Source organism: Petromyzon marinus, assembly GCF_048934315.1.
Source record: "Petromyzon marinus isolate PM22_M1 ecotype Great Lakes invasive population chromosome 80 unlocalized genomic scaffold, UKy_Petmar_22M1.pri1.0 chr80_unloc.2, whole genome shotgun sequence".
NCBI lineage: Eukaryota > Metazoa > Chordata > Hyperoartia > Petromyzontiformes > Petromyzontidae > Petromyzon > Petromyzon marinus.
In genome coordinates, this window is record NW_027422630.1 from 948,856 (window position 1) to 964,634 (window position 15,779).

Consider the following 15,779-nt stretch of genomic DNA (forward strand, 5'->3'; position numbering starts at 1 on the left):
ACACAGCATACACACAGCATAGTACACATACACACAGCATAGTACATACACACACAGCATACACACAGCATAGTACACACACACACAGCATACACACAGCATAGTACATACACACAGCATACACACAGCATAGTACACACACACAGCATACACACAGCATAGTACATACACACACAGCATACACACAGCATAGTACATGCACACACAGCATACACACAGCATAGTACATACACACAGCATACACACAGCATAGTTCATACACACACAGCATACACACAGCATACACACACAGCATACAACATACACACACAGCATACACACAGCATACACACACAGCATACACACAGCATACACACAGCATAGTACACACACACAGCATACACACAGCATACACACAGCATACACACACAGCATACAACATACACACACAGCATACACACAGCATACACACAGCATAGTACACACACACAGCATACACACAGCATACACACAGCATAGTACACATACACACAGCATAGTACATACACACACAGCATACACACAGCATAGTACACACACACACACAGCATACACACAGCATACACACAGCATACACACAGCATGGTGATGGTGATGTTGGTGATGACGTTACTGGCGGTGAGGGTGATGTTGATGATGGTGGTGACGGTGATGACGGTGATGGTGATGTTGACGATGGTGAGGGTGATGATGGTGGTGGTGATGTTACCAGCGGTGACGTTACCGGCGGTGATGTTGATGACGGTGATGGTGACGTTACCGGCGGTGACGTTACCGGCGGTGAGGGTGATGGTGATGGTGGTGATGGTGATGAAGGTGATGGTGACGATGTTACCGGCGGTGACGATGTTACCAGCGGTGAGGGTGATGTTGACGATGGTGATGTTGATGAAGGTGATGGTGATGGTGGTGATGGTGATGGTGACGGTGATGGTGGTGAGGGTGATGGTGACGACGTTACCAGCGGTGAGGGTGATGGTGACGATGGTGATGATGGTGGTGATGTTGACGTTACCAGCGGTGAGGGTGATGGTGATGATGGTGATGGTGATGACGGTGATGGTGATGATGGTGATGGTGATGAAGGTGACGGTGATGTTGACGTTACCAGCAGTGAGGGTGATGGTGATGTTGACGATGGTGACGGTGATGGTGGTGATGTTGACGACGTTACCAGCAGTGAGGGTGATGGTGACGATGGTGATGATGTTGATGGTGATGACGGTGATGTTGACGACGTTACCAGCAGTGAGGGTGATGGTGGTGATGATGGTGATGTTGACGACGTTACCAGCAGTGATGGTGATGTTGATGAAGGTGATGTTGACGTTACCAGCAGTGAGGGTGATGGTGACGATGGTGGTGATGGTGATGATGTTGATGATGGTGATGTTGACGACGTTACCAGCAGTGAGGGTGATGGTGATGATGGTGGTGAGGGTGATGTTGATGATGGTGATGGTGTTGACGATGGTGAGGGTGATGTTGATGTTACCAGCAGTGAGGGTGATGGTGATGATGGTGATGACGGTGATGTTGACGATGTTACCAGCAGTGAGGGTGATGATGTTGATGATGTTGATGTTGATGATGGTGATGGTGACGACGTTACCAGCAGTGAGGGTGATGTTGATGACGGTGATGGTGATGTTGACGACGTTACCAGCAGTGAGGGTGATGATGTTGATGAAGGTGATGTTGACGACGTTACCAGCAGTGAGGGTGATGATGTTGATGACGGTGATGGTGATGTTGACGACGTTACCAGCAGTGAGGGTGATGTTGACGATGGTGATGGTGGTGATGTTGACGACGTTACCAGCAGTGAGGGTGATGGTGACGATGGTGATGGTGGTGATGTTGACGACGTTACCAGCAGTGAGGGTGATGATGTTGATGATGTTGATGGTGATGGTGTTGACGGTGATGGTGACGATGGTGATGGTGATGTTGATGTTACCAGCAGTGAGGGTGATGGTGATGGTGATGTTGACGACGTTACCAGCAGTGAGGGTGATGGTGACGATGGTGATGATGGTGATGGTGGTGATGTTGATGTTACCAGCAGTGAGGGTGATGGTGATGTTGACGATGGTGATGTTGATGAAGGTGATGTTGATGTTACCGTTGGTGAGGGTGATGGTGATGATGACGGTGATGGTGACGACGTTACCAGCAGTGAGGGTGATGGTGATGGTGATGTTGATGGTGATGTTGGTGATGGTGACGACGTTACCAGCAGTGAGGGTGATGATGTTGACGATGGTGATGTTGATGGTGGTGATGTTGACGACGTTACCAGCAGTGAGGGTGATGTTGATGGTGATGATGTTGATGGTGATGATGGTGATGATGGTGATGTTGACGTTACCGTTGGTGAGGGTGACGATGGTGATGATGGTGATGGTGATGTTGACGACGTTACCAGCAGTGAGGGTGATGTTGATGATGAAGGTGATGATGGTGATGTTGACGATGTTACCAGCAGTGAGGGTGATGTTGATGATGAAGGTGATGGTGATGTTGATGTTACCAGCAGTGAGGGTGATGATGGTGATGATGGTGATGGTGTTGATGAAGGTGATGGTGATGGTGACGTTACCAGCAGTGAGGGTGATGATGTTGATGAAGGTGATGGTGATGGTGACGACGTTACCAGCAGTGATGTTGATGGTGATGATGGTGATGTTGACGATGGTGATGGTGATGATGGTGATGTTGACGACGTTACCAGCAGTGAGGGTGATGGTGACGATGGTGATGTTGACGATGGTGATGGTGGTGATGTTGATGATGGTGATGATGTTGACGACGTTACCAGCAGTGAGGGTGATGTTGACGATGGTGATGATGTTGATGAAGGTGACGATGGTGATGTTGACGACGTTACCAGCAGTGAGGGTGATGTTGATGACGGTGATGGTGATGTTGATGTTGACGTTACCAGCAGTGAGGGTGATGTTGACGATGGTGGTGATGGTGATGATGGTGATGGTGGTGATGTTGACGACGTTACCAGCAGTGAGGGTGATGGTGGTGATGGTGATGATGGTGATGTTGATGGTGATGATGATGGTGGTGATGTTGACGATGTTACCAGCAGTGAGGGTGATGGTGATGATGGTGATGTTGACGATGGTGATGTTGATGATGATGAAGGTGATGTTGACGATGTTACCAGCAGTGAGGGTGATGTTGATGACGGTGATGGTGATGTTGATGTTGATGTTACCAGCAGTGAGGGTGATGATGTTGATGAAGGTGATGGTGATGGTGATGTTGACGATGGTGACGATGTTGATGAAGGTGATGTTGATGTTACCAGCAGTGAGGGTGATGGTGATGATGGTGATGTTACCAGCAGTGAGGGTGATGATGATGGTGATGGTGATGTTGATGTTGATGTTACCAGCAGTGAGGGTGATGTTGATGACGGTGATGTTGACGGTGATGTTGATGTTACCAGCAGTGAGGGTGCCCGCCGTGCCCTGGCGGCCCGCCGTGCCCCCGCACTCGGCCCGCCAGTCTCCCGGCATGATGGGCAGCAGCAGGCCAGAGAAGTCGTCCAGAGGGCAGCGGTGGGGGCAGCCGGGCAGGGACAGGGGCAGTGGAGGGGTCAGCGGAGAGGTGCGGTACCACAGCTCCACGCAGTGAGAGCTGGGGGAGGGGGAGGGGGAGAGGGGGGGGGAGGGGAGGGGGGAGGTGGGGGAGAGGGGGGGGAGAGGGGGGAGATGGGGTGTGTGTATGTGTGTGTGAATCTGTGTGTTTGTCTGTGTGTGTGTCTGTGTGTGTATCTGTGTGTGTGTGTATCTGTGTGTGTGTATCTGTGTGTGTGTATCTGTGTGTGTGTCTGTGTGTGTGTGTCTGTGTGTGTGTGAGTCTGTGTCTGTGTGTGAGTGTGTCTGTGTGTGTCTGTGCGTGTGTGTGTCTGTGTGTGTGTGATAGTGAGTCTGTGTGTGTGAGTCTGTGTGTGTGAGTCTGTGCGTGTGTGTGATAATGAGTCTGTGTGTGTGAGTCTGTGTGTGTCTGTGTGTGTGTGTGATAGTGAGTCTGTGTGTGATAGTGAGTCTGTGTGTGTGAGTCTGTGTGTGTGAGTCTGTGTGTGTGAGTCTGTGTGTGTGTGATAGTGAGTCTGTGTGTGTGAGTCTGTGTGTGTGAGTCTGTGTGTGTGTGAGTCTGTGTGTGTGAGTCTGTGTGTGTGTGATAATGAGTCTGTGTGTGTGAGTGTGTGTGAGTCTGTGTGTGTGTGTGAGTCTGTGTGTGTGAGTCTGTGTGTGTGTGTCTGTGTGTGTGTCTGTGTGTGTGTGTCTGTGTATGTGTAGCGAGGAGTGGGTGTAGTGGTTAGCGCTACGCTGCGCTATGAACCTGGCGACCCGAGTTCGATTCCCGCTCACGGCCAACACCGCCAGTGACGATTATCTGTACCGCTCCTGGGCCTCCCCTAGGTCGACTCAGCCTCAACTGAGTACCTGGTGCTGTGTGTAGTCAACATCGCCACTGGGGAGACAAAGGCGGCCGGGCGTGGTGCTGGCCACCCACCCCCTCGTGTGCCACAGTGCCGGTAGCCTTCACAGGTGCTGATCGCTAACAGCACTTGCCCCTACAGCCTGTTAGAGGCTACACGGGGATCTTTGTCTGTGTGATGAAAGTGCGGTGAATGTGGTGGTGGTGGTGATGGAGATGATGGTGATGACGCTACGGTTGCTATGACGATGAAGACCGCGGTTGCTATGACGATGAAGACCGCGGTTGCTATGACGATGAAGACCGCGGTTGCCATGACGATGAAGACCGCGGTTGCCATAACGATGAAGACTGCGGTTGCCATGACGATGAAGACCGCGGTTGCTATGACGATGAAGACCGTGGTTGCTATGACGATGAAGACGGCGGTTGCTATGACGATGAAGACCGCGGTTGCTATGACGATGTAGACCGCGGTTGCTATGACGATGAAGACCGCGGTTGATATGACGATGAAGACCGCGGTTGCCATGACGATGAAGACCGCGGTTGCCATGACGATGAAGACCGCGGTTGCTATGACGATGAAGACCGCGGTTGCTATGACGATGAAGACCGCGGTTGCTATGACGATGCTGCTGGTGCTGCTACGACAAACACCGCGGTTGCTACGACGACGAGGCACGCGGTCGCCGCGGCGACGAGGTACCCGTTGCTATGGACGAGGAGTTCGATGAGGAGGGCGGCGGCGTAGGGAGGCAGTGAGGAGGCGTCGCCGGAGAGGGCGGAGAAGGCGGAGAGCACAGCCGCCAGCGTTGTGTCGTGCTGGGACACACAGACACACACACAGGTGACTCAGGTAGCTACACACACACACACAGACACACACACAGACACACACACACACACAGACACACACACACAGGTGACTCAGGTAGCTACACACACACACACAGACACACACACAGACACACACACACACACAGACACACACACACAGGTGACTCAGGTAGCTACACACACACACACACAGACACACACAGATACACACAGCCGCCAGCGTTGTGTCGTGCTGGGACACACACACACACACAGACACACACACAGATACACATAGATACACACACACAGATACACACACACACACAGACACACACACACAGATACACACACACACAGATACACACACACACACAGGTGACTCAGGTAGCTACACACACACAGACACACACAGATACACACACACACAGACACACACACACACACACAGGTGACTCAGGTAGCTACACACACACACAGACACACACAGATACACACAGCCGCCAGCGTTGTGTCGTGCTGGGACACACACACACACACAGACACACACACACAGATACACACACACACAGATACACACACACACACAGATACAGACACACACACAGACACACACACAGATACACACACAGATACACACACACACACACACAGACACACAGAGACACACACACAGACACACAGAGACACACAGACACACACACAGATACACAGACACACACACACAGACACACACAGACACAGACACACACACACACAGAGACACAGCCGCCAGCGTTGTGTCGTGCTGGGGCACAGGGAGAGACACACACACACAGACACACAGACACACACACATACACACACACAGGTGACTCAGGTAGCTACACACACACACAGATACACACAGATACACAGACACACACAGACACACACACACAGACACACACACACACACAGGTGACTCAGGTAGCTACACACATACACACAGACACACACACACACACAGATACACACAGATACACAGACACACACAGACACACACACACACAGACACACACACACAGGTGACTCAGGTAGCTACACACATACACACAGACACACACACACACAGATACACACACACAACAACAACAACCGCCATTCGCCACTAAGTGGCGGTGATGTCACCACGACGCTTGTGCCAGGCTATGTGCACCCTGAGGCCACGTGAAGTGTCGAACGCCCGCTGGCAGGAGGTCACGGGGCAGACCCAGGTGCCACGGGTCGACTGACTGAGATGACTGGCTGATGCACCACCTGTGCCCCCTACTGTGCTAACCTGCTGTGCTTTAGCCACCCGGCGCTCCGCTCGTTGTTGTGAGCGTCGCTCCTCCGCCCTCCGTTGTTGTTGGAGGGCAACTGCCTCCAACTGCTCAGTAGCGTCCTTCACGAGCCTCCTCCACAGAGGCCGATCTTGACACCGCTGGTACCAGTCATCGGCAAGTCCACTCAGCTCCACGTCCTCCTGTATCACATCACTCCATCTCTTCTCTAGCCCGTGCCGCGCCCGCTTAGCCCCCTCAATCCGGCCGAACAAAAGCTGTTTCGGCATGCGGTGGCTGGGCATGCGGGCTACATGACTCAGCCATCGCAGCCTTGCCTGCCGGAGGAGCTCACCGATGGGACCTTGTCCAGATCTTTCAAGGATTTGTGAGCTCCTCACACAATCCAGTCCAGAATGACCGTGGCCGAGAACACCTGAAGCTTAGTGCGGAGCGACAGACCAGGTAGCTTCCACACAGCGTTACGCAACCGATGAAAAGATATTGCCACTCGACTGATTCGGAGTGAGACCTCTGCTGTTAAACTGGAGCCAGTCATAAGCACACTGCCTAGGTATGGGAAACTCTCCACTCTCTCCACAACTGCACCATCACCGATTGGGAGTTGTGGGGGTGGAGTGTCCGATGGTACAAAATACCCAGGCAGGTGCTTAGTTTTGGTGGGGCTGATGGTAAGGCCCCACCTCTTAGTGGCACGCTCCAGTCTCAGCAGCAGCGTCTCCAACTCCTCTGAATGAGCAGCTATTACCAAATCATCAGCATACATAACGTGGTTGAGCAATAGGGAGCCATCCCTTGACCGCACCCGGGCGTCGATCAGCCTCCCATTATATCTGTACCATATGGAGATTCCCCCGGTACAGCTATTGAAGGCTTCACGAAATACGTGGTCAAAATAGATGTTAAATAATGTGGGAGCCAGAGGACATCCCTGTCGCACCCCAAGGTTAACAGGGAATGGCTCGGACTCCCGGCCACGTAGTTTTACCCGGGCCCGCTCACCATCATGAAGGTCCTTAATGATCGTGAGCAGAGGGTCAGGGACTCCAAAAGCATGAAGAACAACCCAGAGCCCAGGCCTACTGATGGTATCATAGGCCTTGACCAGGTCAATAAAGCAGAGATGTAGGTCTTGCTGGAATTCCCTACACCTCTGCTGTAGCAGACGGACAGAAAACATGGCATCTGTGCAGGACCACCCTTTCCTGAAACCGCATTAGGGCTCCGCAAGCCTCTCCCTCAGCATGCCTGGCAAGGCGATGTTGAGTAATCTTTGCCAGGACCTTTCCCGGCACACTGAGGAGTGAGATGCCCCTGTAGTTGTTACAGTCTGTGCGGTCCCCCTTCTTAAAGAGGGGGACCACCAGGGCATCCTTCCAATCCTGCGGAACCCGTCCATTGGTCCAGACTGTTGTTATGATGTCATATAGGGCAGTCTGTGCACAAACGCCGCCCTCCCTCAGCATTTCGCTTGGGAGATCATCTCTGCCCGCTGCCTTTCCTGGTCTCAGACTCCAGATCGCCTTCAGTACTTCCTCAACAGATGGCACCTCAGCCAGCCACTCACAGAGGGTGACTTCTTCCAATATTTGAGGCACCGCAGCCTCAGCAGGGTCATCCTCACTTTGTGCCACGATGTTTACCTGGCTGAGGGATTTCCCCTGCCCCAGGACTTCACAGAAATACTCAGCAAAATCTGCAAACCTGTTCCTGGGAGTCGGAGATTGGATCACCGTTTTTTCCCCTAATGATGGTAATTGGTGTGGTGCTGCAGGTTACTTTTTTGATGGAGTTAAATAGAGATTTGTGATCACGGGCCACTGAGGCAGACTCCATCTCCTCAGCAACCTGCGACCACCACCCATCCTTGCAGCGCCTCACGGCTCTCCGAACCTCCGAGCGAAGGCTGCGGTAAAAGCCTCCTCATTCTCTGACGTGGGATTCTGTAGCCGATGACAGTGGGCCTGTTGCTTTTTCTCAAACATCCTGAACACCTCCTCTGTCAGCCAGGGTCTCTGGGGAGGTCTGGACCGCGTACCCAAAGCAGCCATTGCAGCTGCATGAGTCACAGTCCTAAACCTCGCCCATTTACCCTCGACATCAGGAGGAGTGGGGGACGATGCCAAGCCCAGCCGCAAGCGATGATGAAATTCTCGCTTGCAACTTTCATCAGATAACTGAGACCAGGCCACTTTAGGTTGGAATGGGGTCCTGGGTGTACATCCACCACCGGAGCGGAAGAATGGCAGGCGCATCTTACAGATGACTAGTCGATGGTCAGAGGGCAGATCAGCTCCACGGTAGGTCCTGGTGTCAAGGACATGGGCTCGCATCTGCTGGTCCGTCACTATGTAGTCCAGCAGATGTTCTTGCTTGGACACGGCATGCATCCATGATGTTGTGTGGATGCGCCTATGCCGGAACAGCGTGTTGGTAATGACAAGCCCATGGGCTGCACAAAAATCTAGCAGCCTTCTACCGTTGTTATTGAGCTGATCTTGCCCATGCCCTCCAATCACTCCAGACCAGGTGCCAGCATCATGACCAACTCGGGCATTGAAGTCACCCAACAAGATGACCCTATCCTAAGGGGCCACTTTAGCCAGCACCTGTGACAGGAGGTCATAGAAGGCATCTGACTCATTGGCTTTGCCTGCATCCCTCCACGGATGTTCGTCTTCGGTGGGGGCATAAGTAACCACGACCACCAATCCTCGCCTCTGATTGATGGGAAGGCGAGCCCAAAGTAGCCTGGGGCTTACAGCTTCCCACACCTCACCGCCAAGCTCCCACGCTCCTTTCATTCTTTTGTTCAAAAGAAGAGCCACACCCTGTTGTTTGGCAGTCTGCTGCCCCGAGTAGAGGACTGTCCACCCCTCATGGTGGCAGGAGCCAGAACCGGTCACCGGACCTCCTGAATGCCACAGAGATCCAGGCGGTACCGGTCCAGCTCCCGACAAGAGGAGTGGCAGCCTCTCCTCCGCAGTGAGCATTCGAACATTCCACGTGGCCATCCGTAGTGGCTTTTCGTTGTTTCTGGAGGAGCCCCGAGGGTAAAGATTCAATCTCCTGGCTCCGCCAATTGGGGTTTGGCCAGGAGACATCATAGACAACTGTCCCCCCAGGGCCTCCGGCACAAGCTTATTAGTTACATATTTAAGTCGTAGTTTCATGGAAATTTATTGAAGGTGGAGGGGTTACTAGCCCCTCGCACCCGTCCAGAGCCCCCGTTAAGCCACTGTGGTGGTCACAGACGCCATGAAGGGAGGAGCCAATCATAATTGGACCTCCCCCCACAGCACTGTCCACGACAGAGTTGCCCGTCCGGCACCGCGAGGAGGTAGAGGGTTGGTTTGCCGGACAGACACACACACACACACAGACACACAAACAGACTCACACACACACAGACACACACACACAGACACACAGACAAACAAACACATACACACATACACACTTGCACACGCTCACACATGCATGTAGGTGTGTGTGTACGTGTTTCCGTATACGTTTTTGCATGTACGTGTGTGAGACGCTGCTGCTGAGACTGGAGCGTGCCACTAAGAGGTGGGGCCTTACCATCAGCCCCACCAAAACTAAGCACCTGCCTGGGTATTTTGTACCATCGGACACTCCACCCCCACAACTCCCAATCGGTGATGGGGCAGTTGTGGAGAGAGTGGAGAGTTTCCCATAACTGGGCAGTGTGCTCATGACCGGCTCCAGTTTAACAGCAGAGGTCTCACTCCGAATCAGTCGAGCGGCAATATCTTTTCATCGGTTGCGTAACGCTGTGTGGAAGCTACCTGGTCTGTCGCTCTGCACTAAGCTTCAGGTCTTCTCGGCCATGGTCATTCCCTCCCTTCTCTACGCTTGCAAAACGTGGACCCCCCTAATGGAACATCTTCGCCGGTTAGAAACATTTAGGCTGGCCTGCCTACGATCCATCCTGGGTTTAACCAGACTGGATTGTGTGAGGAGCCCACAAATCCTTGAAAGATCTGGGCACGGTCCCATCGGTGAGCTCCTCCGGTAGGCAAGGCTGCGTTGGCTGGGTCATGTAGCCCGCATGCCTAGCCACCGCATGCTTAAACAGCTTTTGTTCGGCCGGATTGAGGGGGCTAAACGGGCGCGGCACAGGCTATAGAAGAGATGGAGTGATGTGGTACAGGAGGACATGGAGCTGAGTGGACTTGCCGATGACTGGTACCAGCGATGTCAAGATCGGCCTCTGTGGAGGAGGCTCGTGAAGGACGCTACTGGGCAGTTGGAGTCAGTCACCCTCCAACAACACTGGAGGGCGGAGGAGCAACGCTCACAACAACGAGCGGAGCGCCGGGTAGCTAAAGCACAGCAGGTTGGCACAGTAGGGGGCACAGGTGGTGCATCAGCCAGTCATCTCAGTCAGTCGACCCGTGGCACCTGGGTCTGCCCCGTGACCTCCTGCCCGCAGGCGTTCGACACTTCACGTGGCCTCAAGGTGCACATGGCCTGGCACAAGCGTCGTGGTAACATCACCGCCACTTAGTGGCGAATGGCGGTTGTTGTTGTTGTGTGTCTGTGTGTGTGTGTGTCTGTGTGTGTGTCTGTGTGTGTGTGTCTGTGTGTGTGTGTGTCTGTGTGCGTACTGCAGAGAGGAGCTGTAATCGCAGCGGAGAGCTCCCATTGGCTGAGGCTGTGAGGTTCCCCATCACGTAGCCCACCAACTTTCCTGCACACATCATCACCACCATCACCATCAACACCACCATCACCCCCATCAACACCATCACCATCATCCCCATCAACACCATCACCACCATCACCACCATCATCATCAACACCATCACCATCATCACCATCAACACCATCACCATCAACACCATCACCATCTTCACCACCATCATCACCACCATCACCATCACCACCATCACCACCATCATCACCATCATCACCACAACCATCACCATCACCACCACCACCAACACCATCACCATCATCACCACCATCATCACCACAACCATCACCATCACCATCACCAACACCATCATCACCACCATCATCACCACAACCATCACCACAACCATCACCATCACTACCATCACCAACACCACCATCACCATCATCACCACAACCATCACCATCACCACCAACACCATCACCATCATCACCACCATCATCACCACAACCATCACCATCACCACCACCAACACCATCACCATCATCGCCACCATCATCACCACAACCATCACCACCACCAACACCATCACCATCATCACCACCATCATCACCACAACCATCACCACAACCATCACCATCACTACCATCACCAACACCACCATTATCACCATCATCCCCATCAACACCATCACCATCATCACCACCATCATCACCACCACCACCAACACCACCATCACCATCATGATGGCAGTGGCGATGATGATGGAGGTGATGATGGCGGTGGTGATGGCAGTGATGATGGCGGTGATGATGATGGGGGTGATGATGGTGATGATGGCGGTGATGATGGTGTTGATGGTAGGGATGGTGTTGGTGGTGGTGATGGTGGCGGTGATGATGATGATGTTGGCGGTGATGATGGTGGTGGCGGTGATGATGGTGATCGTGGCGGTGATGATGATGATGATGGTGCTGGTGGCGGTGATGGCGGTGATGGTGGTAGTGATGATGTTGATGGTGATGATGGTAGTGATGGCGAGGCCTACTCACCCCCCTGCAGCCTGCTCTTCTCCTGCGGCTTGAAGCCTCCGAACATGAACAGGAGGTCGAGATGATGGTGATGATGGTGATGATGGTGTTGATGGTGATGGTGGTGATGGTGATGGTGGTGGTGATGGTGGTGATGGTGGTAGTGATGATGGTGATGGTGATGATGGTAGTGATGGCGAGGCCTATTCACCCCCCTGCAGCCTGCTCTTCTCCTGCGGCTTGAAGCCTCCGAACATGAACAGGAGGTCGAGATGATGGTGATGATGGCAGTGGTGATGATGGCGGTGGTGATGGTGGTGGTGATGATGGTGATGATGGTAGTGATTGTGTTGGTGGTGGCGGTGATGGTAGTAGGGATGGTGAGGCCTATTCACCCCCCTGAAGCCTGCTCTTCTCCTGCGGCTTGAAGCCTCCGAACATTAACAGGAGGTCGAGATGATGGTGATGGTGGTGGTGATGATGGCGGTGACGATGGTGATGGTGGCGGTGATGATGGTGGCGGTGATGATGGTGATGATGGTAGTGATTGTGTTGGTGGTGGCGGTGATGGTGGTAGGGATGGTGAGGCCTACTCACCCCCCTGAAGCCTGCTCTTCTCCTGCGGCTTGAAGCCTCCGAACATGAACAGGAGGTCGAGCGCGGAGAGAGAGCGGAGTCTGGGCAGGACATCAGCGGAGAGAGCCCAGGCGGGGAGAGACAGGTTGTGGACACTCTGCGGAGAGACACAGGGAGACACAGGGAGACACGGGGCGAGACAGGGAGAGACAGGTTGTGGAGACTCTGCACAGAGACACAGGGAGAGACAGAAAGAGAGACAAGTTGTGGAGACTCTGCGGAGAGACACAGGGAGACACAGAGACACAGGGAGACACAGGGAGACACGGAGAGACACAGGGAGACACAGGGAGACACAGGGAGAGAGCGGAGTCTGGGCAGGACATCAGCGGAGAGCCCAGGCGGGGAGAGACAGGTTGTGGACACTCTGCGGAGAGACACAGGGAGACACAGGGAGACACGGGGCGAGACAGGGAGAGACAGGTTGTGGAGACTCTGCACAGAGACACAGAGAGAGACAGAGAGAGAGACAGGTTGTGGACACTCTGCGAAGAGACACAGGGAGACACAGGGAGACACAGGGAGACACAGAGACACAGGGAGACACAGGGAGAGACAGGTTGTGGACACTCTGCACAGAGACAGGGAGACACAGGTTGTGGAGACTCTGCACAGAGACACAGGGAGACACAGGGAGACACAGGGAGAGACAGGTTGTGGACACTCTGCAGAGAGACACACGGAGACACAGAGAGACACAGAGAGACACAGGGAGAGACAGGTTGTGGACACTCTGCACAGAGACACAGGGAGACACAGGGAGACACAGGGAGACACAGAGAGAGACAGGTTGTGGAGACTCTGCACAGAGACACAGGGAGACACAGGGAGACACAGGGAGAGACAGGTTGTGGACACTCTGCAGAGAGACACACGGAGACACAGAGAGACACAGAGAGACACAGGGAGAGACAGGTTGTGGACACTCTGCGGAGAGACACAGGGAGACACAGGGAGACACAGGGAGACACGGGGAGACACAGAGAGAGACAGGTTGTGGAGACTCTGCGGAGAGACACAGGGAGACACAGGGAGACACAGGGATACACAGGTTGTGGAGACTCTGCGGAGAGACACAGGGAGAGACAGGGAGACACAGGGAGAGACAGGTTGCGGAGACTCTGCACAGAGACAGGGAGAGACAGGTTGTGGAGACTCTGCACGCAGACACAGGGAGATACAGGGAGACACAGAGACACAGGGAGACACAGGGAGAGAGCGGAGTCTGGGGAGGACATCAGCGGAGAGAGCCCAGGCGGGGAGAGACAGGTTGTGGACACTCTGCACAGAGACACAGAGACACAGGGAGACACAGGGAGACGCGGGGAGAGACAGGTTGTGGAGACACAGTGGAGAGACACAGAGACACAGGGAGACACAGGGAGACAGGTTGTGGAGACTCTGCTGAGAGACACAGGGAGACACAGGGAGACACGGAGAGACACAGAGACACAGGGAGACACAGAGAGAGACAGGTTGTGGAGACTCTGCGGAGAGACACAGGGAGACACAGGGAGACACAGGGAGACAGGTTGTGGAGACTCTGCACAGAGACACACGGAGACACAAGGAGACACAGAGACACAGGGAGACACAGGGAGAGACAGGGAGACAGGTTGTGGAGACTCTGCGGAGAGACACAGGGAGACACAGGGAGACACGGGGAGACCCAGAGAGACACAGGGAGACACAGGGAGAGATAGGTTGTGGAGACTCTGCACAGAGACACAGAGACACAGAGGGAGACACAGGGAGACACAGGGAGACACAGGGAGACACAGAGAGAGACAGGTTTTGGAGACTCTGCGGAGAGACAGGGAGACACAGGGAGACACAGAGACACAGGGAGACACAGGGAGACACAGGTTGTGGACACTCTGCACAGAGACACAGGGAGACACAGGGAGACACAGAGACACAGGGAGACACAGGGAGAGACAGGTTGTGGAGACTCTGCACAGAGACAGGGAGACACAGAGAGACACAGGGAGACACAGGGAGAGACAGGTTGTGGAGACTCTGCGGAGAGACACAGAGACACAGGGAGACACGGGGAGAGACAGGGAGACACAGGAAGAGATAGGTTGTGGAGACTCTGCACGCAGACACAGGGAGACACGGATAGACACAGAGGGAGACACAGGGAGACACAGGGAGACACAGGGAGAGACAGGTTGTGGAGACTCTGCACAGAGACACAGGGAGAAACAGAGAGACACAGGGAGACACAGGGAGAGACAGGTTGTGGAGACTCTACGGACATACAGAGACACAGGGAGACTCAGGGAGACACAAGGAGAGACACAGGGAGACACAGGGAGACACAGGGAGACACAGGGAGAGACACGTTGTGGAGACTCTGCGGAGAGACACAGGGAGACACAGGAAGAGACAGGTTGTGGAGACTCTGCACAGAGACACAGGGAGACACAGGGAGACACAGGGAGACACAGGGAGAGACAGGTTGTGGAGACTCTACAGAGAGACACAGGGAGACACAGAGAGAGACACAGAGAGAGATACAGGGAGAGACACAGGGAGACACAGAGAGACACGGGGAGACACAGACAGAGACACAGGGAGACAGAGAGAGAGACACAGGGAGACACACAGAGAGACACAGAGAGACACACAGAGACACACAGAGACACAGAGAGACACAAAGAAACACACAGAGACACAGGGAGACACAGGGAGACACAGGGAGAAACAGGTTGTGGAGACTCTGCACAGAGACAAACGGAGACACAGGGAGACACAGGGAGAGACACAGAGAGAGACACAGGGAGACACAGGGAGACACAGGAAGAGACAGGTTGTGGAGACTCTACAGAGAGACACAGGGAG

General features: G+C 53.8%; 1 protein-coding gene across 1 annotated transcript in view; it reads right to left on the reverse strand.

The window, feature by feature from the left end:
• The window catches only part of LOC116937793 (uncharacterized), a 56,813-nt gene that overhangs the window by 11,044 nt on the left and 29,990 nt on the right, over nt 1–15,779 (reverse strand). The window contains exons 7-9 of the mRNA XM_076058901.1: nt 13,029–14,213; nt 5,192–5,307; nt 1,127–3,675 (exon numbers count right to left, since the gene is read on the reverse strand). Of these exons, the coding sequence (XP_075915016.1) occupies nt 1,127–3,675; nt 5,192–5,307; nt 13,029–14,213 (3,850 nt within the window). The remainder of the gene's footprint in view (nt 1–1,126; nt 3,676–5,191; nt 5,308–13,028; nt 14,214–15,779) is intronic.